This window comes from Eptesicus fuscus, chromosome 6 (genome assembly GCF_027574615.1).
Source record: "Eptesicus fuscus isolate TK198812 chromosome 6, DD_ASM_mEF_20220401, whole genome shotgun sequence".
Lineage (NCBI taxonomy): Eukaryota > Metazoa > Chordata > Mammalia > Chiroptera > Vespertilionidae > Eptesicus > Eptesicus fuscus.
In genome coordinates, this window is record NC_072478.1 from 38,795,818 (window position 1) to 38,821,358 (window position 25,541).

At 44.1% G+C, this 25,541-nt stretch overlaps 1 protein-coding gene and 1 long non-coding RNA gene across 6 annotated transcripts in view; one reads left to right on the forward strand and one right to left on the reverse strand.

The window, feature by feature from the left end:
- Positions 1 to 25,541, forward strand: part of MFAP3L (microfibril associated protein 3 like) — a 45,928-nt gene that overhangs the window by 5,436 nt on the left and 14,951 nt on the right. For 2 of the 5 annotated variants that reach the window (XM_008155233.3, XM_054717646.1), the window contains one exon: positions 21,104 to 21,532. In XM_008155233.3, the coding sequence (XP_008153455.1) occupies positions 21,235 to 21,532 (298 nt within the window). In that variant the 5' untranslated portion in view covers positions 21,104 to 21,234. Of the gene's footprint in view, positions 1 to 400; positions 690 to 20,351; positions 20,519 to 21,103; positions 21,533 to 23,270; positions 23,359 to 25,541 lie in introns of those variants that run through there. The other 3 variants (XM_054717645.1, XM_028130707.2, XM_054717647.1) reach the window with 3 other exon arrangements.
- LOC129149447 (uncharacterized) overlaps positions 15,254 to 25,541 on the reverse strand; it is a 183,731-nt gene continuing 173,443 nt past the window's right edge. Inside the window, exon 5 of the long non-coding RNA XR_008556339.1 lies at positions 15,254 to 15,416. This is a non-coding gene — a long non-coding RNA (uncharacterized LOC129149447). The remainder of the gene's footprint in view (positions 15,417 to 25,541) is intronic.

A 25,541-nucleotide genomic window follows, 5' to 3' on the forward strand; every position in this document is an offset into this window, starting at 1 on the left:
GTATGTCAGGAAAAAAATGTCTAAAAGAGAAACAAATTTTTCAGGAATGATAAAGGAAGCCCTGGGCTGGCAAAATCTGATACTGGAAAGAACAGTAAGACTTGATTAAGATTGATATTAATGAAAACAAAACCCTTCATCTATATTGTGTAGCTTCCATTTGCATAACTCTGTAAGATTTTTACCCAGACTTCCCTATATAGTGAGGCAATAATTGTTGTCCACTGCAAAGGAAGAGCTCAGCGTGAATTGTTCCTCTTTTTTGAATCTCTTCTGCCTTAGTCTCTGGGATGTGTGCCTTAGATGTTTTTTGTTTTGTCTTTGCTGTTGTTGATTCATGTGTTTTTTTGTTGTTGGTGGTAGTTTTATTTTATTTTTTATATATCTTTATTGATTTCAGAGAGGAACAGAGAGGGAGAGAGATACAGATACATCAATGATGAGAGAGAAGCATTGATCAACTGCCTCCTGTACACCCCACACTGGGCATCGAGCTTGCAACTTGGGCATGTGACCTGACTGGGAATCAAACAGTGACCTCCTGGTTCATAAGTCAACACTCAACCCCTGAGCCACGCAGGCTGGGCATTTTGTGTGTTCTTATTGCTCTTCCACTGAGTGTTCGCCTTTCAAATTTCCCTAGGTTCTACCTCACCTTTTCAACTTGTGGCCCACTGTGTTCTTCCCAGGTAATTTAATTTTTCCTGGACTGCATCAGTCACCCATACACCAGTGTCTCCAAATCCATACCTCCAGATAAGCCTCTCTTATCTATTCAGTAATTAAGTCATCATTTCATTCAATAAATACTGGTAACCTGAGAGCTTATAATCTAGTGGAGGATCAAATGTGAAAGGACAATTACAGTGAAAATGTGGAGTTATGGGTAAAGGTCAGTGAGGAAAGGAGTGTCTGGGGCTCCCCGGGCGTCCTGGAGCTTTTGAACCATGACGTGAAGGCTACGTAGGGGTTCACCAGATGTGCAAGCTTATTGGAGGCAGCATGGTGAAAGACACAGGTTCTGGGGGGCTCCAAGGAGTTCAGGAAAGGGAATGTGATGGGGTCCCGGGAGGGGATGCTCCAGAGATGAGGTGAAAGAGGTATGAAGGATCATCTATGCCCTGCCGAGGACTTTATAGTTTCATACTCCTGACAAAATGAAGACATGGAATATGTTTTAAATCGGACTTTTTAGCATCAGCTGACTTCCGCAACAACATGGTGTATGGACCGGAGGACAGGCAAGACTAGAGGCAGGTCAGCAAGAAAGGAGTCTATTAAGTGATGCCAGTCAGAGATGATGGGCAGGTAAACCAGGGAGTGGTAGCCATGTGGGCTGGAAAGGAAAGGATGTCACTGGATGACTGGGGTCAAGTACTGCTGATGTGTGGCAGGCACCCCCTCTCCGTGGATTTCAGGCTTAGAGCAATTCTCAAGGGCTCTTCTACCGAGTGCAATACTTTGCATTACCGGAGGGACTAACTTCCACTGCATTCATTGGCTTAGGCAGAGGGACCTAAAGTAAGGAAAGAGTGTCCACAGAGCTGTGTGTGAGACAAGAAGTCAGAACTTCATCATCACAGGGCACAGAATTTCATAAGAGAGGATGGAAGAGAGAAGGAATTAATTCACTGATGGCTCTCCAGCTTCCAGACAGAAGCATTTGGGGTTTGCTGATGAGACAGAAAGAAACTTAGTGTGGGGTGGGCTTCCCTAATTCTGGATCACAAAGTAACTGTTTGAGAGTCTGGCCTGAAGTTGACTCTTTGTAATCAGTGGGAAAGAGGAAGCTGGCTGAGATTTTTAAATATACTAGTAATCCCAATTCTTTCTTTCCATTGAGGATTTGAATGGTTCATGGTGCCAGGAAGAATATAAGGGAAGGAAGGCTTTGCCTCTTAAGGAAATAAGTGGGTTGGAGTCAAGTGCTCCTGAATTACCCACTGAAGGGGCCAATCCAGTTCCAACAAGGCCAGAGGAGCCTGGGGCTAATTCAAATCATTCTTATCTGTTTATTAAAGCAGTGCCTCTCATAGACAAGCTGAGAGGCTGCTGTTCAGGGTACCCTCCTGAAACTTGCGAGAGCTCTATAATATATGTAACAGTGGAGACCATCCCAAATTGACCAGCAGTTAACTCTTATCCCAGAGGCCAGGCTCCCTGTAAAGAGGTAGGTAGATGCCTAGGGACTGTGCTTTCTTAAAGACCACTTTCCCTGGTCTTCAGCAGAGGGAGGTATTTGAATGAAAACTGCATTAAGTGTTTGGCTCCAAGAGACCCAAGCCTTGTAGTAACTAACTATAGATGTTTCTTGCTGCTCAGCTGCTATTGTTAATTTTGTTTTGTAAATTTCTGCTTCCCTAGGGAAGCGTGAGCTGGGCTGCTTTGCCATGTTACTGGGCAGCCTGCACTTCCACGCTTGCTCTCTCCCCGCCATCTTTTTGTCATTCCTGCTGCCAGTCCCAAGTGGGAGGGAAAGTTTTTCCCCATTAAGGTTGGGACAAACCTGGATTCCTTGGTCTCTGAGTGAGTCTAGCTCCTGTTAGACTTCTGAAAGTTTTTCTCCTTTCTAAAACACTTTTGAGGAACTTGAAATTAAAGAAAATATTTGAGTATCACCAATCCTTTGCTTTACTGGAGGCTGAGCACTTCTCCCCAGTACATCTGAATCCAGGACTTAGAGTGGATTTCTGGTCCTTTCCTGCCTTCATAGGATATCTCATCCCCACCTCCAAGTTATGGCCATCTATCTCCCCTTCTTTACTAGGGTGGTAGTTTTTACTTCCTAAATAATGGATCATGTGTCCCAAAGTCTTTTTTATTATTTCTCCTAAGAGCCCCTAGAGGCCTCTTATTAATAGAATTTCTGGAGGGGTGCCTAATATCCAATAGCGTTCTAGAGTTGGGCCTTGCTAAAAGATGCTGTAACAGGTTTTTATTCTTACTAGAGGTCCAGTGCACGAAATTCGTGCATGGGGGGGGGGGGTGTTTCCCTCAGCCCAGCCTGCACCCTCTCCAATCTGGGATCCCTCTCACAATCCAGGACTGCTGGCTCCCAACCGCTCGCCTGCCTGCCTGCCAGATTGCCCCTAACTGCTTTTGCCTGCCAGCCTGATAGCCCCCTAAACACTCCCCTGCCAGCCTGATCGACACCTAACTGCTCCCCTGCCGGCCTGATTGCCTCTAACTGCCCTCCCTTGCAGGCCTGGTTGCCCCCAACTGCCCTCCCCTGCCGGCTTGGTCACCCCTAACTGTCCTCCCTTGCAGGCCCAGTCACCCCCAACTGCCCTCCCCTGCAGGCCTTGTTCCTCCCAACTGCCCTGCCCTACTGGCTTGGTCCTCCTCACAACTGCCCTCCCCTGCAGGCCTGGTCCCCCTCACAACTGCCCTCCCTTGCAAGCCTGGTCCCTCACAACTGCCCTCCCCTGCTGGCCATCTTGTGGCAGCCATCTTGTGTCCACATGGGGGCGGCCATCTTGTGTGTTGGGAGTGATGGTCAATTTGCATATTACCTTTATTATAAGGATTGGCATGCCATGTTTGTTTCCACCCCTGCTTGTCTAAACTGCCCTGTCACATTTAGTCATCTTTCAGGACTTGGCTGACCCCAGGAACATTTTGTGACCTTTCCAGCTGGCCCTCCAATGAATTTCTGTGGTATTTACCCAGTTTTGGTGCTTAATTATATGTGACTTTGTATGCAGATATCATCAAAATTCCGGACACCTCTAGGGTAAAGACCTGGTCTTAAAATATTTTTATCTGCCCTGGCCAGTGTGGCTCAGTTAGTTGGAGCATCATCCCTGTATACCTTAAGGTCACAGATTTGATTCCCTGTCATTGGGGCACGTATGGGAGGCAACTGATATCTCTCTCTCTCTCTTTCTCTTTCTCAAATAAATTTTTTAAAAAAGCATGTCCTCAGGTGGGATTAAAAAAATAACAAGTTTTTTAATTCCCACAGGAATTGGTACTAAATTGATAACAGTAGCCTCATAAATACTTTGAGTTCAATTAATTGATATGACTGACTCCTAATTGTTTTCCTCGCTTGCATGAGTCTGACTGCCCAGCTGAGAAATAATTGAGAACACCTGGAAAGTGTGCTCAGCCTAACAGGGCCTTTTCCCATCAAAAGTGATAGAAAAGCAAACCTTCCTTCAAAAATTCTCTGTGAAAACCCTCGAATCCACATTTTCAACTATCTTCTGTTTTGTTTAGTATATTTCCTATTGTCACTCTGAAAACCACTTCTCTTGGGGAAAAGAGTGATCTTAGGATATGTGCTAAAGTATTGCTTTTTGTACAAATTTTAAAACAATGCTTTTTAAAATAATAAATGATCACAATATTTTAAGTTATTTTTTTTAAATACTAATTATGACAGTTCAGAGGTACAAGCTCTGGTGTTCCTCATTGATAACTGAATCAGATTGCTAGAGCCCTGGGCTGAGTCGGATGTGTTTCTACGAGGGTTGGTGGCTTGGCCTCTGCTCTTTTCAGTGTCATCATGGACAGAAACACACAAGCCTGCGTGTGCCCTAGGGCAGTGGTAAGACCCAGAGGGCATAACTTCTGCGGTGGTGTCAGGTAAACCAAAAGTGCTAGGGGAACATAAGGGACATCGTCTAGTCACACAGTGGTCGGCAAACTCATTAGTCAACAGAGTCAAATATCAACAGTACAACGATTTGAAATTTCTTTTGAGAGACAAATTTTTTAAACTTAAACTTCTTCTAACGCCACTTCTTCAAAATAGACTTGCCCAGGCCATGGTATTTTGTGGAAGAGCCACACTCAAGGGGCCAAAGAGCCGCAGTTTGCCGACCACGGGTCTAGTGCTCATAGGAAGAATTAAATCGAGTAAAATTTAAATTAAAGAGCCTCTTTTGGTCTGTTTTTCAAGAGGATCCAGTTCTTAGTGAATGTCTATTAAAAATACTTGGCATGAGTGATTCGGAGAAATGCTCATTATGCAATTCCATTTTGGAATAATGGGCTAGGAGAGAAAGGAAACTGAAAAAAAACCACTAAAGCTTTTTAAACTACCCTCTCCAGTTATAGAGCATATTTTTTTCAAGTAGATGAAACTTTATTCTGATAAAAGAACAAACCCTGGGTGATCCAGATCTGAACTGTGGCTCTGAATGGCCCTAATCATAGAGCCGAAGAGACAAGGAATGCAGATTGGTTTTAACATTTTGAAATCTAAATTAAGTAGGCAGTTGCTTTTCATTTCAACAGTGGGAAGAATGTATATTTTGGGGGATGGGGAAACTTTCCCCTTTCCTTCCATGTTAGTTCTTCTGGCTGTCGAATCATCAAAATGACATAAGGCAGATTGGCAGGAGAAAATCAAATTTTCCAAGTGCTCACAGGGAATTCACACAAGCAAGAAAATTCCTAGGACAGTAGGGCAACCTGAGGTATAGATGTTATTCTGGATTAAGGAGGGGGAAGGGAGGTCTAGGACTTTAAAGGGAATTAAGTAGGTCACAGGGCGATGAAAAGAGTTAATGTTTAGTAAACAAATATTTGTTACACCCTCTTGAATCAAAGACACTGGGTGGACTGTAATGAAATAGCTTTGCTGGGTTCCTCCCTAACACTCCTAGATCACGTTAAACTATAGTTATGTATGAAGATCCGTGCCTTCCTGAAGCAGGTATTCTCTCTTAAGTTCTTTTAGGCAGTAAGGGGAAGGCCAGAGGGTCTTCCTGATCCTGCTGGACCTGGACTGTTTCTAGCTCAGAATAATCTGCCTGAGTGACACATCTTAGGGCAGCTCATTCAGAACTTACACAGGCTTAGGAATTAATCCCCACAAATTTATTCATCTCAGATGACAGGCTGGATTCCCATAGACTCCTTCCACGATCCCTGAGCCTCGCTCCCAGGGCCGAGTTTGGAACAGTACAGCTGTCACGGCTCATATTAGGATAAGATGCATTTCCCAAGACTGACTTTTAGAGAAATCTTCATTGATATTTTAAAGTTAGTTTTGTCCTAGAGAATATTTACCTAGAATTTCTAAGAAATGGGTGGAATTTGTCAGAAATGCAGGGCAAATGTAGCTGCCCAGTAAATTAGTAATGTCTAAATGAAAGGGCTCAGAAGTAATATAAATTCAGGTGCTTGGCTATGTGCAAAGCATGTCTCCAGACTTGGGGAACACAACAGTGAAGAGTGTCTACTGCAACAGAAGTCCAGCCCTCAGGGAACTTATGTCTTCGCAGGGGCAGACACGTGCACACGTACTAGTACATGGTAGAAAAGGGCAGGCAGGGTAAAGGTGTACAACGGGTGTTGGGGTGAGGCCTACTATCTATATAAAAGCCTAAGCGACCATCGCAACCAGACGACCAAACAGGCTGCGCCCAGGCCGGCAGGGGGGTTAGTGAGGGGTGACTAAATGACCCAGCAGTAGGCTGCATGGGGCAACCAGGCCGGCAGGGGCAGCCAAATGACCGAGCAGCAGGCTGTGTGAGGTGACCAGGCCGGCAGAGGGATTAGTGAGGGGTGACTAAATGACCCAGCAGCAGGCTGCGTGGGGCGACCAGGCCGGCAGGGGGGTCAGTTGGGGGCAACCAGGCTGGTGGGGGGGGGGGGCAGTTGGGGGCGATCAGGCTGGCAGAGGCAATTAGGGGTGACCAGGCCGGCAGAAGGGGGAGGGGGCAGTGAGGGGTGATCAGGCTGGCAGGCAGAGGCAGTTAGGGGTGATCAGGCTGGCGGGGGGGGTGGAGGGGCAGTTAGAGGCAATCAGGCAGGCAGGCAGGTGAGCGGTTAGGAGCCAGCAGTCCAGGATTGTGAGAGGGATGTCCGACTGCCAGTTTAGGTCCGATCCCCAGGATTGGACCTAAACCGGCAGTCGGACATCCCCTGAGGGGTCCTGGATTGGATAGGGTGCAGGCTGGGCTGAGGGGACCCTCCCCCCGTGCACGAATTTCATGCACCGGGCCTCTAGTCTATAATAATAAAAGCATAATGTGCAAATCAACCGAATGACTGAACAGTAGAACGACTGTCCGGACGACCTTCCGAACTGCGCTATGACACACACAGGCGCCAGACCAGCCAAGGTGAGTGTGATGCGATTGCTCAGGGGGCCCCGCCATCGCCCCTTGATGGCCCTGCAGAGGGAGGCTCAGGTCACCTGGCTGGTGACACTCCAGTGGATGGGTGGGGCCTCCCTCAGTGGGGCGATAGATTTGGGGGCTACGCAATCAATTGCCCCACAGAGGGAGGCCCAGACCACCAGCCAGCGACACTGTGGCGTGTGTGCAAGGCCGGCCAGTGCTCACCCTGCAGAGGGAGGCTCAGGCCAGCCAAGCAATAGCACCCCACACCTGTCGCCTGCAGAGGGAGGCAACCAGTGGCAGGGGAGTGGGGGGCAGCACCACACAGATGGCAAGCAGTAGCAGGAGCCAGGCCAGCTGCTGGAAGCCAAGGGAAGGAATGCCCCAATAGGCCCTGATCGTCAGTCAGGCCTAGGGACCCTACCCCAGGAGTCCCAGATTGTGAGAGGGTGCAGGCTGGGCTGAGGGACACCCCCCTCCGTGCACGAATTTCATGCACCGGGCCTCTAGTCCTAATAAAAGAGTAATATGCAAATTGACCATCACACCAAGACATAAGATGGCCGCCCCCATGTGGTCAAAGATGGCTGCCCCCAGGTGGACACAAGATGGCCACCACAAAATGGCCTGCAGGGGAGGGCAGTTGTGGGAAGTTAGGGGTGAACAGGCTAGCAGAAGAAGGAAGTTGTGGGCAATCAGGCCAGCAGAGGAGGGCAGTTGGGGGGGACCAGGCCAGTAGAGGAGGGCAGTTTGGGGAGACCAGGCCAGCAAGGGAGGGCAGTTGGGGGGGACCCAGGCCTGCAGGGGAGGGCAGTTGGGGGGACCCAGGCCTGCAGGGGAGGGCAGTTGGCGGGGACCTGGACTCCAGGGGAGGGCAGTTTGGGGGGGACCAGGCCTGCAGTTGAGGGCAGTTGGGGGGGACAGGCCTGCAGTGGAGAGAAGTTGGGGGGGACTAGGCCAGCAGGGGAGGGCAGTTGCGGGGGGGACCAGGCCTGCAGTGGAGAGCAGTTGGGGGGGACTAGGCCAGCAGGGGAGGGCAGTTGCAGGGGGACCACGCCTGCAGGGGAGGGCAGTTGGGAGCCAGCAGTCCTGGATTGTGAGAGGGATGTCCAACTGCCCATTTAGGCCCGATCTAGACGGGCGGTTGGACATCCCTTAAGGGGTCCCAGATTGGAGAGGGTGCAGGCTGGGCTGAGGGACAGCCCCCTCCTGTGAACGAATTTCGTGCACTGGGCCTCTAGTTCTATATAAGATGACTAAGGAGGGCCTGCTGAGGAGGTGACATTTGAGCTGAGACCCAAGGAGTCAGAAAGAAAGTATGGGAGTGAGTCTTATAAGTACCCAGGGCACTGCTTCCAAATGAAGGAATAGCAAGTGCAAGGGTTCTGGTATATGAGGCATATTCTAAGATTAGCAGAGCCCAGTGTGGCTTGCGGGAAGTAAGAAATGAATACTGCAAGGCAGCCAGGCACCAAATATCCTAGAGGCTGTGGAAGGGCCTTCTCTAGCTTTTACCCTTGAGTGAGGAACTGTTGCAAATGTAGATTGTGTTAGTGTTTTGTTTTAATTTTCTTTGAGGCATTCCCCATGCACATATTGTTACTAATCATTCAAAAAAAGAAGTCATTCATGCTCTTGCCTAGCACAACCAACAAATATTTGAGCACCGACCACATTTTGTTATAAGGGAATTTTCATGATAAAAATTATACCTCAAGTTGCAAGAGTAGACACAAGATCCCTCTGTAGTGAATTATCAAGTGAAATGAAATTTCAAGGCCCCAGATGAGGGTTGTGATAATCATCAGCCCCTCAGTGGTACAGCAAAGATCCTGTGGTCCTTGGTCTGAAGAGGAAAGGTTGGGGAAGTGGCGTGTCCACAGGTGCTAGGGTGATCATCTCCAGGTAGCAAGGTAAGACAAGCAAGGCTCAGTCCTGTACTGAGCTGCCCCAAGGGTGGGGTTGAAGGGAGAGGCCTGCATCAATAGCCATGGGGAGCATCTATCTGTGCATGGCAGCCTAGCAGCTGGCCCAGCTGCCTACCTTAAGCCCTAAAGGAATCTGAGCTGATTCACCTCTGCAGTATGCTGAGGACAGCTGGAGGTTACGGTTGGGGGCAGGGGCAGGGGGTCCAAAGGCTTTGGAAGCATGGGTCTGTTTTCTCCCTCATCATACTGTCCAGTATGTAAGGAAACACAAGAGGCTGCTTTTTCTATGGAGAACAAATTCCCTTGTACTGTATGGTATACAAGCTGGCTCCATGGCCATCCATCAAGTCACATTTGGCTTGGAAATCACAGTACTTCACCCTGGTTGAAGTCTCTGTAGTGGGATCTTTATCTGAATATGAACAAGCCCCTTGCTCTTCCCCTCTTCTCTCTTCACCTCGCCAATTCTTTCCTTCACCAGCTGCAGTCACAACCCTGGCTGTGTCGTCACAGAATGATAGATTTGGAAGAGACCGAAGAAAGAGAAGTGTCTGTGGCTCTGAGGATCAGCTAACTGCCAGGGGTCCCCACAAATAAGTGGCAAAACTGAGGAAAGGAGCTAGTAGGTCACTCCCAGCCTGTGGGTCTTAATCCTAAAAGGCTAAACTGGTCCTCTCTTCATACCCTCACCCCCAAATTTCTGTTCTTGATCTTAACCTTAGGGCCCATCCCATGTTATATCTCAGGAACTTAATTCCACCCTAATTCTGATCTCAGCTCCTTGGCCACAGGGAGACCTGTAGCAACTTCCTCTTCACAGTGGCTGTCACTTGCAACACTGGCTATACTCCTATTGCTACTCTCTGTCTTGGTTTGGCACTTAATACTATTCTTCACACTCTAAAATGAGTTAGATAGCTTTATCACGGGCAGTCCCACCACACAATAACCAATTTTTTAAGAGTTTTCCTATGAAGAACTGCCCTCCGAGGTCCAGACAAGTGCTCTGTGTTTGGCCAATGGGAAGCCATCTGTGTATAATCAAATGGGGGGTGGGGTGGGGGGTGGGAGGGTTTGAGAAAGGCTTTTCACTATCAAGGCTTAAGAGTTTGCAAAGTGTGCCAGAATCTGCAAGAAAATGTAAACTACAGTTGTGTCAGGCCATGAATCATGTTTAGGAACGCATGCTAAGAATATTGCTCTCTGATTTATAGACCTGTGTATTTATTCTGCAGGCTGCCCAGGGGGCGTGGGGTTGCCTCCTCCATCCAGGCAGTGCTGGCCTACCTGCAGTAAAGGGCGAGCACTTTAATAAAATAGCTCCCTGATGCATGGGACGCTCAGGCCATCTTCCCAGCCAGAGGGGAGTTCTGACTCATTGAGATGTACAGGCTTCCAGGGATCCCTCAGCTCCTGCCTGGCTTCACTCTGGATTTAGGTGCTTATGTATTAGACACATCAAGATCTTGGGAAATGGGCTCGCGATGAAATTAAAGCAACTGAAAATTGGCAGAAGTAGTGCTGTAGGTTAGCAGGTAATAGAAATTGGACTATAAATGAACATTTTAATCTCCCTATATACATCTATAATAATAAAAGTGTAATATGCTAATTAGACCAGACGTCCTTCCAGATGAAGCTGGGGCTGCAAGGGAAGCCTGTGTCCTGGGTGCCAGAGGGAAGCCAGTGCCGGCAGCCAGGGGAAGGAAGGCCTACTCTTGCATGAATTGTGTGCATCAGGCCTCTATTACTCTAATAAATGAGTAGGGAGAACTTTTTGAAAGGACACCTTTTTCTTTGGGGTGGGGACACTTTTTTTTTTTTTTTAAAGAGGTTGGGGAGATGCTGAAAAACTGTGTAGTGGAAAAGACTGGCCAAGAAGGACAGAAACAGCTCGAGAGGCTTCTGAACCAGCTTTGGGTGGACTAGAAAATCTGGTAATAATGGTGTCAAAGATGAAAGAAAATGCCAAGACATCATTGCCAGCCCTTTCATCTACGTGGTCGTGTGTTTGGGGGATTGGCTTGGGCAGCATAAAGGCACCATCAACCAGTGCTTCTATCCCGTTTGTATTCTGTCCCCAGGTTTGATTTATTCCCTGGACAAATAGACTTCTGAGGCAACATCTCTCTGATCAATTAAGGATTTACATTAATTGGGCCCAAAACTATTTCAGGCAACTCATTTAGAATGAGAATTCAAAGAAATAAATACACACTAAAACATCAGTAAACTCTTCTAAAAGATACACCTGTGATTAGAATAGCCCTCATTGCATGTCTCAACTGTTAGAACCACACAAACATTGCCTATGTAGCGAGAGATTTTAATGTAGTATCAGACCCCGTCTCGGCAGGAGCTTTGTATCCTGGTTCTAAGCCACTAAATTGTGGGACTCTTGGTCATTGCTTACATTCTCTGGGCCTCCCTTTTTTTTTTTTGTTAATCCTCACTGGAATATATTTTTTTCCATTGATTTTAGAGAGTGGGAGGGAGTGGGGGTGAGGGAGAGAGAAACATCTATGTGAGAGAGAGAGAGAGACATTGATTGGTTGCCTCTCACACATGCCCTGACTGGGTCTGAGGATCAAACCTGCAACCCAGGTAATTGAACTCGAGACCATTCGGTGCTCAGGGCGACACTCTAGCCACTTTGGCACACCGGCCAGGGCTGGGCCTCCCTTTCCAGTGTCGTATAAAGAAAAACTTATGAAAAAAAATCGAAGTTTTTTCATACCACAAATTCTAGTTTTATAAACAAATATCTATGGTAGACCCATTTTATCTTGCTTAATGATAATCATTTTATTTGTAGAGGAAAGCCTTTAATATCATCTTTCCTCTTCTTTTATACTCATTTTATTTCTGAGAGCTTTATTTTATATCATTCTTACTTTTAATCAGAAAAACATACCACATGGGGAAAAAATATGATAAAGATCCAGAAGTGGTTTCTTAATACTTTGTACTATCAAAAATTAAGTACCAGAAAGATGGTATCTGAGCCAATAGTTCATTTTTAGGTTTTAAAAAGTGTCTTAAAACAGATCAGTTTTTTTAAAAGTATGTGCCTTTTGTGTATAAAAAAAATAGCAGCATAAAATTCTGCGTATACTTTAACGTTAGTGTAGTCAATAGAAGAGAATGAGACCTTTTTTCTAGCTCTTTCTAAATTATTCAGTGAGCTTAAAGAGCTCCTCTGGTGGTCATTCACAACAGTCCAGCAAGACAGGGTATATATGTCCTAGTACCACACAGTTAAACAAAGGAAAGGGTGTACCGAGAATGCTATGAGCTCACCTTCCCTTGGTCTCTTGTTCCGCCTAGGCCAGGGGTCCTCAAACTTTTTTAAAAGGGGCCGGTTCACTGTCCCTCAGAGAAGGAGGGGAGTCGGAGAGTGCGGCGCACATTCCACACATGCGCACTGCGGGCCCGGGACGAGTCGGCTGCTAAGGACAGGCAGCGGCGGCAAAAACACCTGGCGGGCCGTAGTTTGAGGACCCCTGGCCTAGGCAGTGACTACTTTCCTAAGACAAGTCCTAATTCCTCCCACCATATGCTGCCTGCCACGTAGCTTTCCATTGGTGACAGTTCATAAATTTAAGAGGCGCTGCTGCTGCTTATCATCACGATTCCATCAGATGTTCCGTAGAGAGAGGCGAGTGGACCAGGCGGGAGCCACCATGGTGTCTGCTTGGCCACCGGCAGCCCCACCGCCCAGTGCAGCAGCGCCTGTGCAGTGCTGCCCAAGGAGCTGTTAGGTGAAATTGCTAATTCGTGTACTTACTAGTATGTGCATTGCACTTACAGTGCCAGGCATTGGTTCTGGACACATGAGGCACTCCTTTCTGCAGAGAGCTGTCTGTATAACCATAGGCCTCACCACTCGGAAAGTCTGGTGTCACCTTAACCTGCTCTGCAGTCAGCCAGTCATTACATCTTGTACATTCTAATTCCTGTTCCTCTTTAGGATCTGCCTACATCTTCCTTCCCGGCTGCTTTTAGTTCAGGCCCCTCTGCCTTCCCTTTCCTTCCTGGATATTGTTGTAGGCTCCTAGCCTTCTCTACCTCACCAGCCACACTATGAACAAGGTGATCTTTCTAAACACAAAACTGGCCATGTCACTGCCCCCTTTCAAGACCTGTGGGTGCGCCCCATCCTTGGTATTTCATACCATTCCTTCCTTGTCTGGACCAGCTTCCTTTCCTGTCTCTCCCCCTCCCTTCTTCTGCACACCACACGCAGTGCCTAATTACATGCATTTCCCAATTATGCCAGATTCTCGCTAATCACCATTTCTTGGAATATGCTTTTCCTCTTGAGTCAGCTTCCCTTCCATGCTGTACTTGGTGAACTCCTTAAAAATTAAACTAAATAGTCACGTCTTCTAGGAAGTTCTTCCTGGGCCCAGGCCACTTGGGTCTTCTTACCTATACTACGATGGGTCCTTAGCTCCCCCTTGATGGGGCAGTCATCACAGTGTTATGATTGTTATTTTACTTTTCTCTTTCCCCCTCTCAGATTCTTGGATGATAAGTATAGGACTATGTCTTACCTTTGTTTTCCTTACCCCTGGCATTGTGCCTGACAGAGGGAAATTTCTTAGTTAATGTGTATTGATTTGGCCTGGCCAGTGTGGCTCAGTGGTTGAGCGTCGACCTATGAACTAAGAGGTCATGGTTCGATTCCCAGTCAGGGCACATGCCAGGGTTGTGGACTTGATCCCCAGTGGGAGGAGTGCAGGAGGCAGCCCATCGATGATTCTCTCCCATCACTTATGTTTCTATCTCTCCCTCTCCCTTCTTCTATGAATTCAATAAAAAATAAATAAAAAATTTTAATGTGTGTTGATTTGGATTGAACTGGATCTATCTGGATGCTCCTAAAAGTAAAAACGATGCTCTTCCATAATTTTGTGTAATGATCACATTGGCCATCTAGCTCAGGAATTACCTTTGTGTGATTAGAAGTATCAAGAATCTCTACACCTGGTTAGTGTCAGCCTGTACACGAAAGGGTCATGGGTTCCATTCCCAGTCAAGGGCATGTACCTGGGTCAAAAGTTTGATCCGCAGGGCCCCCTTCAGGGCATGTGTGGGAGGCAACCAATCAGTGTGTCTTTCTCACATCCATGTGCCCTCCCTCCCTCCCTCCCTCCCTTCTTCCCTCCCTCCCTCCCTCCCTCCCTCCCTCTTTCCTTCCCCTTCTAAAAATCAATGGGAAAATATCCTCGGGTGAGGATTTAAAAAAGAAAAAGAATCTCTACGCAAATAGATTCTTGAACATGGACAGGAAAGAAAATGGACAGCATGAATCTCTTTCTATAATATGTCTTTGGACACTGAGATAAAACTTAGCTGATTTAGCACTTAAATGATTTGGTTCTAGACTGCAGTAATTGCTATAGGAACATTCTTCTCCTATAAATTTCTTGGCCTTTGATTTTGGGTTCCCATAGTCCATATTCAGACAGCACTTTAAAACTCAGTATATGCTGATCTTGAAAGAAGGTAGGGGAGAAATAATGGACTAGTGAGAATTTTGTTGGTACATTTTTCTTAAAAATTGCAAAAGAAAATTGTTTTTTAAAAAAGACTAATGTGTATAGTTTTCATTAATTATGATATGTGGGAAAGGAAGTTGGAGAAATATATCCATAACTAAGGCGGCTATCAATTTTGAGAAGTTAGCATTTATGACATAGTGAGTATTGCAGTGCCTCTCTCCATTTCACACGAAGTTAGGATTTCCCCTTCTTGTTTCAGGAGTAGAAACACCATGAGAATGTCTTAAACTAAAAGGCAGCCTTGTGGTTGTGGCATCATTTATGCACAAGTGGGAAGAGTGAAAACTCTCCATAGATGTTGTGAGAAAATCCAGTTGCGTAACTATAAAATTATTCATCATAGTTGATGGGAAAATGCCAGCATGGACACTGACAAGAAAAGACAATAATGTATATTCATTTAGTTCAAAACACCCTTAAGCAAGGGGCCCTTTTCCTCCCAACTCCAGAAATACGTGGTCAATGTTTTATTACTGGTAAAGAAACAAACAAAAAATAAGATTCAACAAAGCATATTGTTAAACATTTTTAGATAAAATACATTTGTTGGGAGGTAAGAAAAAGAAAGGACATTTGATGTTTACTAAATATTTTCTCTTTTATTTTAATTATTACAGAAATATTCTGTGAAAGTTTTCCCAAACACACAAAGCTTAACAATTTGTCCATTGAAATCCTGGTTTTGGAATTGGTGGCCTTTGTTCTTATATTTTGAAGGGCTGCATTTCGAGCTGCTGGATTATAATCCTCAAGGTTTATTCTTCAGTTGGCTGACATGTCTTTCACAGTGCTGTATAGTGTGATTAACTGAACTTTCCATAATTCGGTCTGTAAAATCTGACAAGCTGAACAAAGTACATGTATAGGCTATTTCCCCAATGTCCAAAGTGACATGATGTCGTAAACAATTGCCATCAGATTCCACATCAGTGTGGCTTCTTAAGGCAAGTGCACAGCATTCCTGTGGCCTCCCAGTATTGGGGAAATTCTAAATCGAGGAGCTATTCTTGTCATTGAAGACATTTCCTCAAGACAAAACTGAGACAAGTGCAAGCTCAGTTTTGCCAGGGAAGAGTGTCCAAAGTTTGGTATAAGCTGCAAGTGCCATGGGCAGATTAGAAGACCTCTGAGCTGTGGGATTCGTGAGAAGGGGAAGGTGGAGCTGGGAATGGATGCTGGGTGTGGCCATAGCCTATGTCTGATTGAGCTTTATAAGACTCCCAACCCACCCACCTCTAAACCCCTGGCCATGTGCCCAGCACTAATAAATACTTTAAAATATACATATGAACTGAAGGAGTACGGTGTGTGGTATAGTGGAATCTTACCAAAAATGACTAATGTATTAGGGTTAACTTAATGCTTGATTTTCAAAAATAAATGTTCAGGATGAACATGCTTTGATATAAACAACCTATAAATTACACATTATGTTTCCTGTATCTTAGTAACTTGTTACTTTCAAAATGAAAAAGGAGGAGAAAGAATGGGGGGGAGGGAGGAATGAGTTTGCTAACCGAAATTCTTGCATTCCAGTTACAGTCTTTCTCTGTACATCTCAAGGTCTCTGAGGGAACTAGATGCAGCTTCAGGAGGGGTTACTATGTTTCTAGCCCAAAGCTCCTACGACATTATTAAAATAAACTAGAATAGCAAGCAGTATCCCCTTATCTTTCTTCTTGCTAGCATAATGTGTTTGAAAGTATAACCCAGTGGTCGGCAAACTCATTAGTCAACAGAGCCAAATATCAACAGTACAACAATTGAAATTTCTTTTGAGAGCCGAAAACCTACTTCTGGGCATGGGCCACGAAGTTTCAATCGCACTGTACGTGCGCGCCCACACGGGGTATTTTGTGGAAGAGCCACACTCAAGGGGTCAAAGAGCCACAGGTGGCTTGCGAGCCACGTTTTGCCAACCACTGGTATAACCCAATGTGGCTGGCCTTTGTTGAAAACAGCTCTTGAGTTATGCATTTTAATCAATTTGATCTTTCCATGCGGTGCATTCTCTTTAATTGTGGGGGCAGGGGAAATGCTGCAGTATACTTACTGCACACTTATTAGAACCTATCCTCCACTTTGTCTTGTCTCTCATTCCCTCCCAAGGGAATTTAGTTAGGCATCTGCTCTGACCTACGCATTGGGGAGTCCCAGATGAGTGACCCCAGCTACTGTACCCTTAAGATGCTCACTGCAGCGTCTGCCCAACGGGGCAACTCATATATTTTCATACTTGAGTCCTGCACAAGGACCCAGTGCTGAAAATCGCTTCTAATTATTTCTGGTGGTAGGATGACAATCAACAATATCTTAAACAAAACCAAACAGAAGGTCTGTCTTTTAAGTGATACAATTTGAAGGATAAAATAAAAATCAACTTGAGAAGCATGATTTCAATAAAGGATGCATTATGTTGATAATTCCTGTTTATCAAGCCAAGCAGTGTGTAAATGCTTTATGGCCATGAATCATTATAATTGCCCTGGACTTGGTAAGGACTTGGCCAGAAAAACACAGCCTGTTAAGGTGGCTAGATCCAGGATCCTGGCCCAGTCTATCTAAAACCTGAGGCCATGTTCTTCACAACCATTCTGTATCAAATAGTTCACATTTACAACCTCCCTGTTCAAAGGAAACCCCACATTTGGCCAAGTAAAGGAAAACATTTACACAGTCATAGCAGGGTATCTGGCTTGCCCGGAGCCTGTGCTATCTCCCTCAGCCACGCGATTCCTGTGGGTGGAGTAATGTGCTGGCCTTCCTGGGGCAGGAAGGCACCCTAGCAGGCGGCAGTGTGGACGTCTAGAGCGCTAAAAACCCTCCTCTTTCCCAATGAACTAATCTATGGTCTGAAACTAATTTATCACCCTTACCCCTAGTACCTCTTCACTTTTATTGTCTACAGGATTGGAATAATAATTTCTGCCTTTGGAGAGAGATTCATTCATTCAGCAATTCATTGAAAGTGTCAAGGACAACTTCAGACACTGCAGATCCAAAATAAATGAGGCAGATAGTGTGGTCAATGCGATATTGGCATAAGAATAGACGTAAATATTAGTGGAACAGACTAAAGAATTTATAAATAGACTCTTTTCTTTTTTTACAAGAAGGCAAAATAATCCATTGTAGAAAGGATCGTCTTTTTTGCCTAAGCCGGTTTGGCTCAGTGGATAGAGCGTTGTCCTGCAGACCGAAGGGTCCCGGGTTCGATTCCGGTCAAGGGTACATACCTCGGTTGCAGGCTCCTCCCGAGCCCAGGCCCTGGTTAGGGCGCATGCAAGAGGCAACCAATCCATGTGTTTCTATGACATTGATATTTCTCTCTGTCTTTCCCTCTCTCTTCCACTTGCTCTAAAAATCAATGGGAAAATATCCTTGGGTAAGGATTAACCAAAAAAAGAAAGAAAGTCTTTTTACAAACAGAGCTGAAACAACTGGATGTCCATTTGAGGGTGGGAGGGGGAATAAAACTCAATCCATACCTCATTCCATACACAAAAATAACTGGAATAGTCTGGCTGGTGTTGCTCAGGTTGAGCATCAACCCATGAACGAGGAGGTCACAGTTCAATTCCCGGTCAGGGCACATGCCCCAGTTGCGGGCTTGATCCCCAATAGGAAGCATGCAGGAAGCAGCCAACCAATGGTTCTCTCTCATTGATGTTTCTAACTCTCTCTCCCTTCCTCTCTTTGAAATCAATAATCAATATATTAAAATAATAATAGTAATTAGAATGGATCAGTGTAAAAACTGGGAAGGGACACAGGATAATTTTTGGTAGTTATTGAAACGTCCTCCATCTTGTTTATTATAGTAGTTACATTGGTGTATAAATTTGTCAAAACCCATTAAAATGCATACCCGAAATGGGTATATATTTATTGTTTATAAGTTACACCACAGTAAAGTTGATTTTCAAAAATAAGTCACATTCTTTGGAGTCATATTCATTGGAAGATTACAATGAATGTTAGATAAAATCCAAACTCTTCACTCTGTCCTGCAAAGCCCTAGGTGGACTGAGCTTGTCTACTTCTATGACCCATCTTGTCACCTGTTTGCTTTTGATGTTCCTTCTTCCTGGAATGCTCTTCTCCCAGATCTAGTTGTGGCTGATTCCTAAAGCACCACAGCTCAGGGGCTACCTCCTCAGTGCAGTTTCCCAGATTGCCTAACTCATCACTCAATTGCATCATGGTGTGTTTTTCAAAGCATGCATCATTAGTTGAAATTTTATTTACATGGCATTTATTTATTGTTTGCCCCCCCCACCCCGAGAATATAATCTCCACATAATAGGAAAGGTCTGTCTTCTCTACTCTTCTATCTATAGGACTAGAATAGTGTCTACCTAATAGTGGGCATTCAATAATTATTTTTGAGTGAATAAAAAGGGTGAGAAATTCAGATTCTATAATGCAGACAGTTCAGAGACATTGAAGGTTGCTAAGTAAAGAAATGGCACCATATAATCTGTGCTGTAGAATGGTTATAGGGACTAGATTTGGAGTTGGGGAGAGATTGAAGGCAGATCCTGTAGAAGGCTACCACACCATTTCTGGTAATAAGATAGGGAGGCCTGAACTAAGTCTCTCTCAGAGGAGATTGAAAGGATGGAACAATACAAGCAACATTTAAGAGCTGGGATCAACAGCATGTAATTACTGATGTTCTGAGGGTATTAAGAGCAACAGTTGAATTCAGGACTAATACCCATGCATGCCTGTGTGGATGGTGCTGCCCTAAGCTGAAATAAGGAACCAGACAATGTAACATGTTCAGCAGATAAGATGAGTTTGTTTGGGAATGTTAATTTTGAGTTACCTTCAGAACATTCTGGCAGTTAGTAGTACCAGTCTGAAACCTAGAAAAAAGTCAGGTCTGAGAACATGGATTTGAGAGCTGTTAGATTGGAGGTAGTAATAAAGGCATGAGAATGGAACCTTAGGAAGAGCTGTGGGTAAAAGGAAAAGAGAGCCAGTGATGAAACTCTGGGGTTAACTAACTTTCACGGATGAGGAAGAAGAGGGACTGGTACAGAATAGTGAGATCAGGCAGGGGGAATAGAGTGCAGCAGCCACAGAGAGAGTTTGAATAAAAAAAAAGTTAATAGTGGTGATCACCACAGAGATTTGGCAAGAGAAAGATTGAAAACTTGGCAATGAGGAGTGACTGGTGACTTCAGCAAGAGCTGTTTCAATAAAGTGCAGGCAAAATACAGAATTGGGTATTTAAAGTAATTCACAGGGGAGGAATTTAGGGCAAAATGCAGGATTTTTTGGAAAAGAAAGTGGGAATTCATGCCTACAATTATTAGTATGAGAAAGGTGCCTTTTGAGAACAGTAGGAATAACACTGGGCTAAGATGCTTGATTTGAAAGCTGAAGATGTCCATAGCATTGTGAAAAGCAGCTACTGAACCTACAAAGCCCAGATAACCAGATTGCCAGATGTCACCAGAGACCTGGCTGGGGTTGGAAATAGTTCCTTAATTTGGCAATAATGTGGTTGTATGATTCTCTCCAGTATATGCTGGCAGAGTCATGGCAACAGAGAACAAAGGGTGAAGGTGTTGGGGATTGTGGTCAACATGATTGGGTCCAGACTGAGACAGAATTGGAACATGAAATGGGGGAGGAAGGAAACTAGAGACTGAGAGAGAAAAAAAAGGGAGGGCTACTAAGTCCAGTAAGAGGAATAAGAGATCTGGAGGAATGGTAGGGTGCAGTTCAAAATAGTTATTTGAAACTTCAGAATTTAGAATTTGGACAGATGAAAGTTCTAGAGTGTGGGCTGTATGATTAGTGGGTCAAACGGAGGATAGAGATGTTGGTGAAAGTCAGATCTTTGGTCATGGAAGTACTGCTACCCATCATGTCACTGCATACATACTGATGTTCACCAGCCTCTGGGAGGCAGATGAAGAAACTAGGGAATTCAGTGAGTGATCATGAGTCAATAGATAACAAAAACATGAAACAGAGAGTTGGATGCCATAAAGCTCAAAGAACATGGGCAACTGCATGAAAGGGAAGGCGTATCCTGGAAGCCATAATGGGGACTTAGGAGAATGCCAGACTGATTCTGGTGGAGCCCTTCCCCATGCTGGCAGTGCTGTGACCACTGAAATAGACAGGAAGTCATGTTCACTGGAAGAAAATTGGTTAAGGAACCACCCAGGCAAACAGTCAGGTCATCCACAATGAAGACAGGTGGTGGGATAAAAAGAGACCTTGTCATGCTAAACGAAGCCTGAATCAGTTTTTGAACTTTCTGAAGTAATGTGATACATTTATAAGAAATATATATATGTTCCTATTCATCGCTACATATTTCAGTAGTAAAAATAATAATTATTTGTTAGGATTCCTGGGGGAAATGTAATTTAATATTTGGAACATCTGAATTTGTGTATTGTTTAAACATTTTGTAGGTATTTTAGCTGGGTTTCTAACATTTTATAAATAATATTTTTAAACTATGAATGCTAATATTTATGTGTGTGTGGTTTGTTTGTTTTAACAGGTTCTTAATCAAGAACCAACTTTATGGACCCAAGTCAGGTTTGTCCCATGGCCTGCTGTGAACAACGTGCTGTCTGATACAAGATTCCATTGGCAAACCATCTCTGTTGCCTTACAGAGCAAGCAAAGAAGATGGATCGATTGAAGAGCCATCTGCCTGTGTGCTTTCTACCTTCTGTGCCCTTTTTAATCCTAGTATCCACTTTAGCGACTGCAAAGAGTATGACTAACAGCACTTTAAATGGCACTGACATGGTCTTGGGCTTTATGCCCGTAATCATTGCCAGAACTGACCATATCATAGTCAAGGAAGGGAATAGTGCCTTGATTAATTGTAGTGTTAATGGCATCCCTGATCCACAGTTCAAGTGGTATAATTCCGTTGGCAAGCTGCTGAAAGAAGAAGAGGATGAGAAGGAGAGAGAAGGAGGTAGGCTTTAAAGTTGGGTCAAATGTCATAAAATATAAATACAGACTATGGAGCCAGCACCTTGAATGTGAGTTGTTCTTATTCGGGTCATTTAAAGACCTCCTTTTGTCTTCTTTCTGAGACAAGAGTGAAATATATAGCCTTAAGGATTCAAAGCAGTAATGAATTCATTTTTTTTTTCACTCTCTGACTCAGAAGACAAAGGATAAACATTAAAGCCTTTTAAAAGGCCTCTTGGCATTTTGTAATTTAATGAGTATAAAATATATAGGGACAAATGTAAAAAGGATTTTCCCATAAGTATATATTCCATTTATAAGGGAGTTTTATTTTGTTTCGTGGAACTGGCTCAAATAAACAATATAGCAGTTGTTTATCATTAAATGTCAGTTTAATCCGTGGACTGTGTATTTGAAGACCATACTTCTTAAAGGAAGTCTCTGTGCAAGTTCACAGCCACCAACTGGAGATCAGTCTGGGCTCCTGGTGACCTGGCTGAAGTTTCTAGACTGTCTCTTGCAGCTGAGGCCAAGAGGGAGGACGAATGCAATGGCAAGGAATAACATGTACTAGTAGGAGGATGCTTGGTTTTTAATAAATGAGTTTCTGACCAAAAAGTGTGAATCACCTACCTAAGCACTGAGCCTACTTCGGGGAAAATTCCAGCCTGAGAAAGGATTGATTGGGTCATTGGGAATTAGGACATTTCTTACTTTAGGTGTGAGAACTGAACACCCAAGCCTGATCCTTTGACCTGAGGGAGTTAGTGTCCTTTCCTAAGCATTTTCTTTGAGATCAAGTAGGGGGTTGGGGACCAGGGAGTAAAAGACCATTGTTCTGAAGTCACAGCTTATTCACTTCTGTCACCCTTTCCTTCACGTTGTCCTTTCCTTCCCACAGCACTTTAACCAATAAACAATCCCCATAAGAGTTTCTGCTCCAAGGAAACCTACATTTTTAATCTCTTTCCCTCATTTTATCTTAATTGCTCTGAAAAAAGAATAGAGGCTAATGCTTCATGTCTCATTAGGAACTGAGTGAATGGAGTTTTCTTGCAATTGCATACTTCTGCTTCACAGCCCTGCTCCTAATGGTGAAGGTGGCTCAAAGCCTAACACCGGTTGTACTCTAACTTCCATAGCTTTGGGTCAGCTATTCAAAGATGCACAGCGTAAATAATAAAATCTTATATATTAGGTATCATGTATATGTTTGCCTGTTTAACCTAGAAGAGTAGAATGTTTTCCCTACCAAGTAAAATTAAGGGACCAAAGAATTTTTTAAATTAGAAGGACCTTAGGACAATGTAATCTAAATCCCTATTTTACTTAAAATTTCCCAAGGTCCTGCTGTCAGTAAGTGATTAGAACCTTCACTAATAACTGGAAAGATGAGACAACTCCCCTCCCCTGACCCAGCCCACATTTGGTTATCATTCCCATAGTTCCTTCCCCCGAGACTACAAGGCAAAAGGAAGTGACATCACACTTGTGAAGAAAGACAGTAACCATGGTAACATATACACGCTCAGGTCCCTATAATTCATCAGATCTTTCTGCAGGGCTGGGCCACTTCAAGGTGACTGAATTGAGGGGAGCAAGGACTCCAACCTGAATCTACCTTTCCCGTGGACCTTGGAGTAAAGGTTATCCCTGGGTATTAAAGAGTTGAGACTGAGGCACTGACACCCCTAAGTCTTAGAGAGAAAGAAAACCGTGGAAACAGCCCAGTCCTGGGGCCTGAATTTCAGTTGTGACATCTTGAGTACTGTCCCAAGGTAGCACCTTCCTGCTTCCAAGAGAACATGTGATGTCTTAGTTGAAAAGGTCTTTATTGCTATTTACTTCATCTTGGCAAGCTGACTCTGTACCCTGCCTTCATCATCTGTGTGTTGGGAAGTGGAATGAGAAGGAAGTTACATTTGGCTCTGTGTTCTTTTGTTTTATGGGTGCTCAGCCTGTCAGTGACCCCTGGGCTGTGGCAACCAGTGGAGAGCCTTTGGCACAGAGAACTAACTGCTAGATCAGAACTTAGTAGCAGCATCATGTTTGTAGCCAGCAGCCTTGCTGATAAATCAGGCTGCTCTTTTGAATTCTCAGATGGAAGATGCACTGTAGATTTTTAAAACGAACTCATAAAACTAGTACTTGATGTTCTAACTCAGCCTTTGCAATTACAATGCATAATTATAGTAATTTCAGAACATAAGTAATACGGGGCAATAGAAAACACTGTACCTAACAACCAAGTAGAACATAGGAAAGAGTAGAAACGGCCCCCTTCATTATAAAATATCAGAATTTTAGTCCTAGAATGACCTATTAGAGAACCCGTAGTCTTCAAATGAAGAAAATGCCTCTATTATAACACAGACATAGATCTTAATTTTCATGCTGATAGGCTAGAGAAGTTTATGAAATGCTACAACTCAACAAAGAGGTGATTGAATAGAGAATGAAAAATGATGCTAATACCCTGGAACGTTGCCTAGATACAGTAGACTACTGTTAAAGCCAAACTCACAAAATGAATGTAATTTTCATTAACAGCCACTAACAATGATGAAGCCCCCATACCAAGTTCCCTGCGCTATTTCTGATCTTTACAATAAGCATGACAGTGAGGTATTATTAATCCTCATGTTGACAAATGAACAGCCAGGTAAATGGAGAGGAAATTACACCACAGTGCAGCCACGCTGGTACATATTTGTTCTCCCTCTCTGTCCAACCAGCAACTAGCCGCTCATCTTTCAGGTCTCAGTAGGCAAAAAATGTTGAAGAGCATCTAACCCAGCCTGAGTGCATGAGAGAAGCCCTCCAGGACGGAAGAGACATTGTAACCACCGCCATCACAGTTTGACAGTGTTAGGGTGCATGTTGTGACATGTATATACAGAAATGTATTCAAAATCATTTGGGGAGTTGCTCCAGGAGCACACTACCATTCGCTCTGTGATTAGTCGGGAAAGGAGCAATTTCATTTCTTGTTTGTGCTGCCAAAGTGTGGTAGCGATTATTCATGCCAGCCCTGCCCTCCTAGAGAGAATGGGGCTATTTCCTGGTATTGGCAGAGGCTTTGCTTTTTTCCCCTGCTGCTTGTCACTTCAGTTCCACAGGACCAGGAGAGGTCAGTGTGTAATCTATTTCTGGAGGAAGACTTTTTGTGTTTGTTTGTTTGTTTTTTATCATTCACTGAAGGACATGTTTGGGGTCAGAATTCAAATACCATGAATAATCAACAAACGGCTATGCAATGTGCTGGTTTCCATTTTTCTTTTGCTAGAGATAAGTAGAAATATATAGTTGTCCGAAAGTATTATGAAAAAGTCTTAGTTATTTCAGGTACATATTATTAGGTGCATTTCTGCTGTGGCTTGTTACCTTGACTTGAAACCATTTAAATGCACATTAGCACTTTTATCAGATGCTAAATAACAAGCATTTCCAGAAAGTCGGTGGTACAGGCCTTTGTAAACATGTCTGGGTTGTTAGTGATGACATTTAAAATCTTCCTTAAAGTTGGATTTTAGACCTTTTCGTGGATTTGTTTTCCGTACTCATAGCATTCTGTCACCAAAACTAAGAATTATCTTTGGAAATAAACATGCACAGGGTAACTGAGCGGAACTATACACAAAGTCCACACTCGTCACAGCTGCTACTCTGTGGTCATCATTATCTTTTTGCATTTAGCTTATATCACTGTGTTGTTTTTATCTCTCTGCTTTTCAGATTTTTTAAATAGACTATGAATTGCCTTTTAACTACTTCTGTAAAGGACATCAGCAGGCTATGCCAGCCAAGTTTCAACCCTGTAGATACAGTGTAGTGTATCACACCACCCTACTTAATGTCCATGGAAGGAGGTCAGTTCCCACAGCATTGAATGTAAATTGTCTTTGGACTCTAAGATCAGCATGAAGTAGTGTGTTAACTTATGGAAATATTATATTGAATTCCTCTTTTAGTAGATTCAATATTTGAGATTTTAAAAAATCAACTTGTCA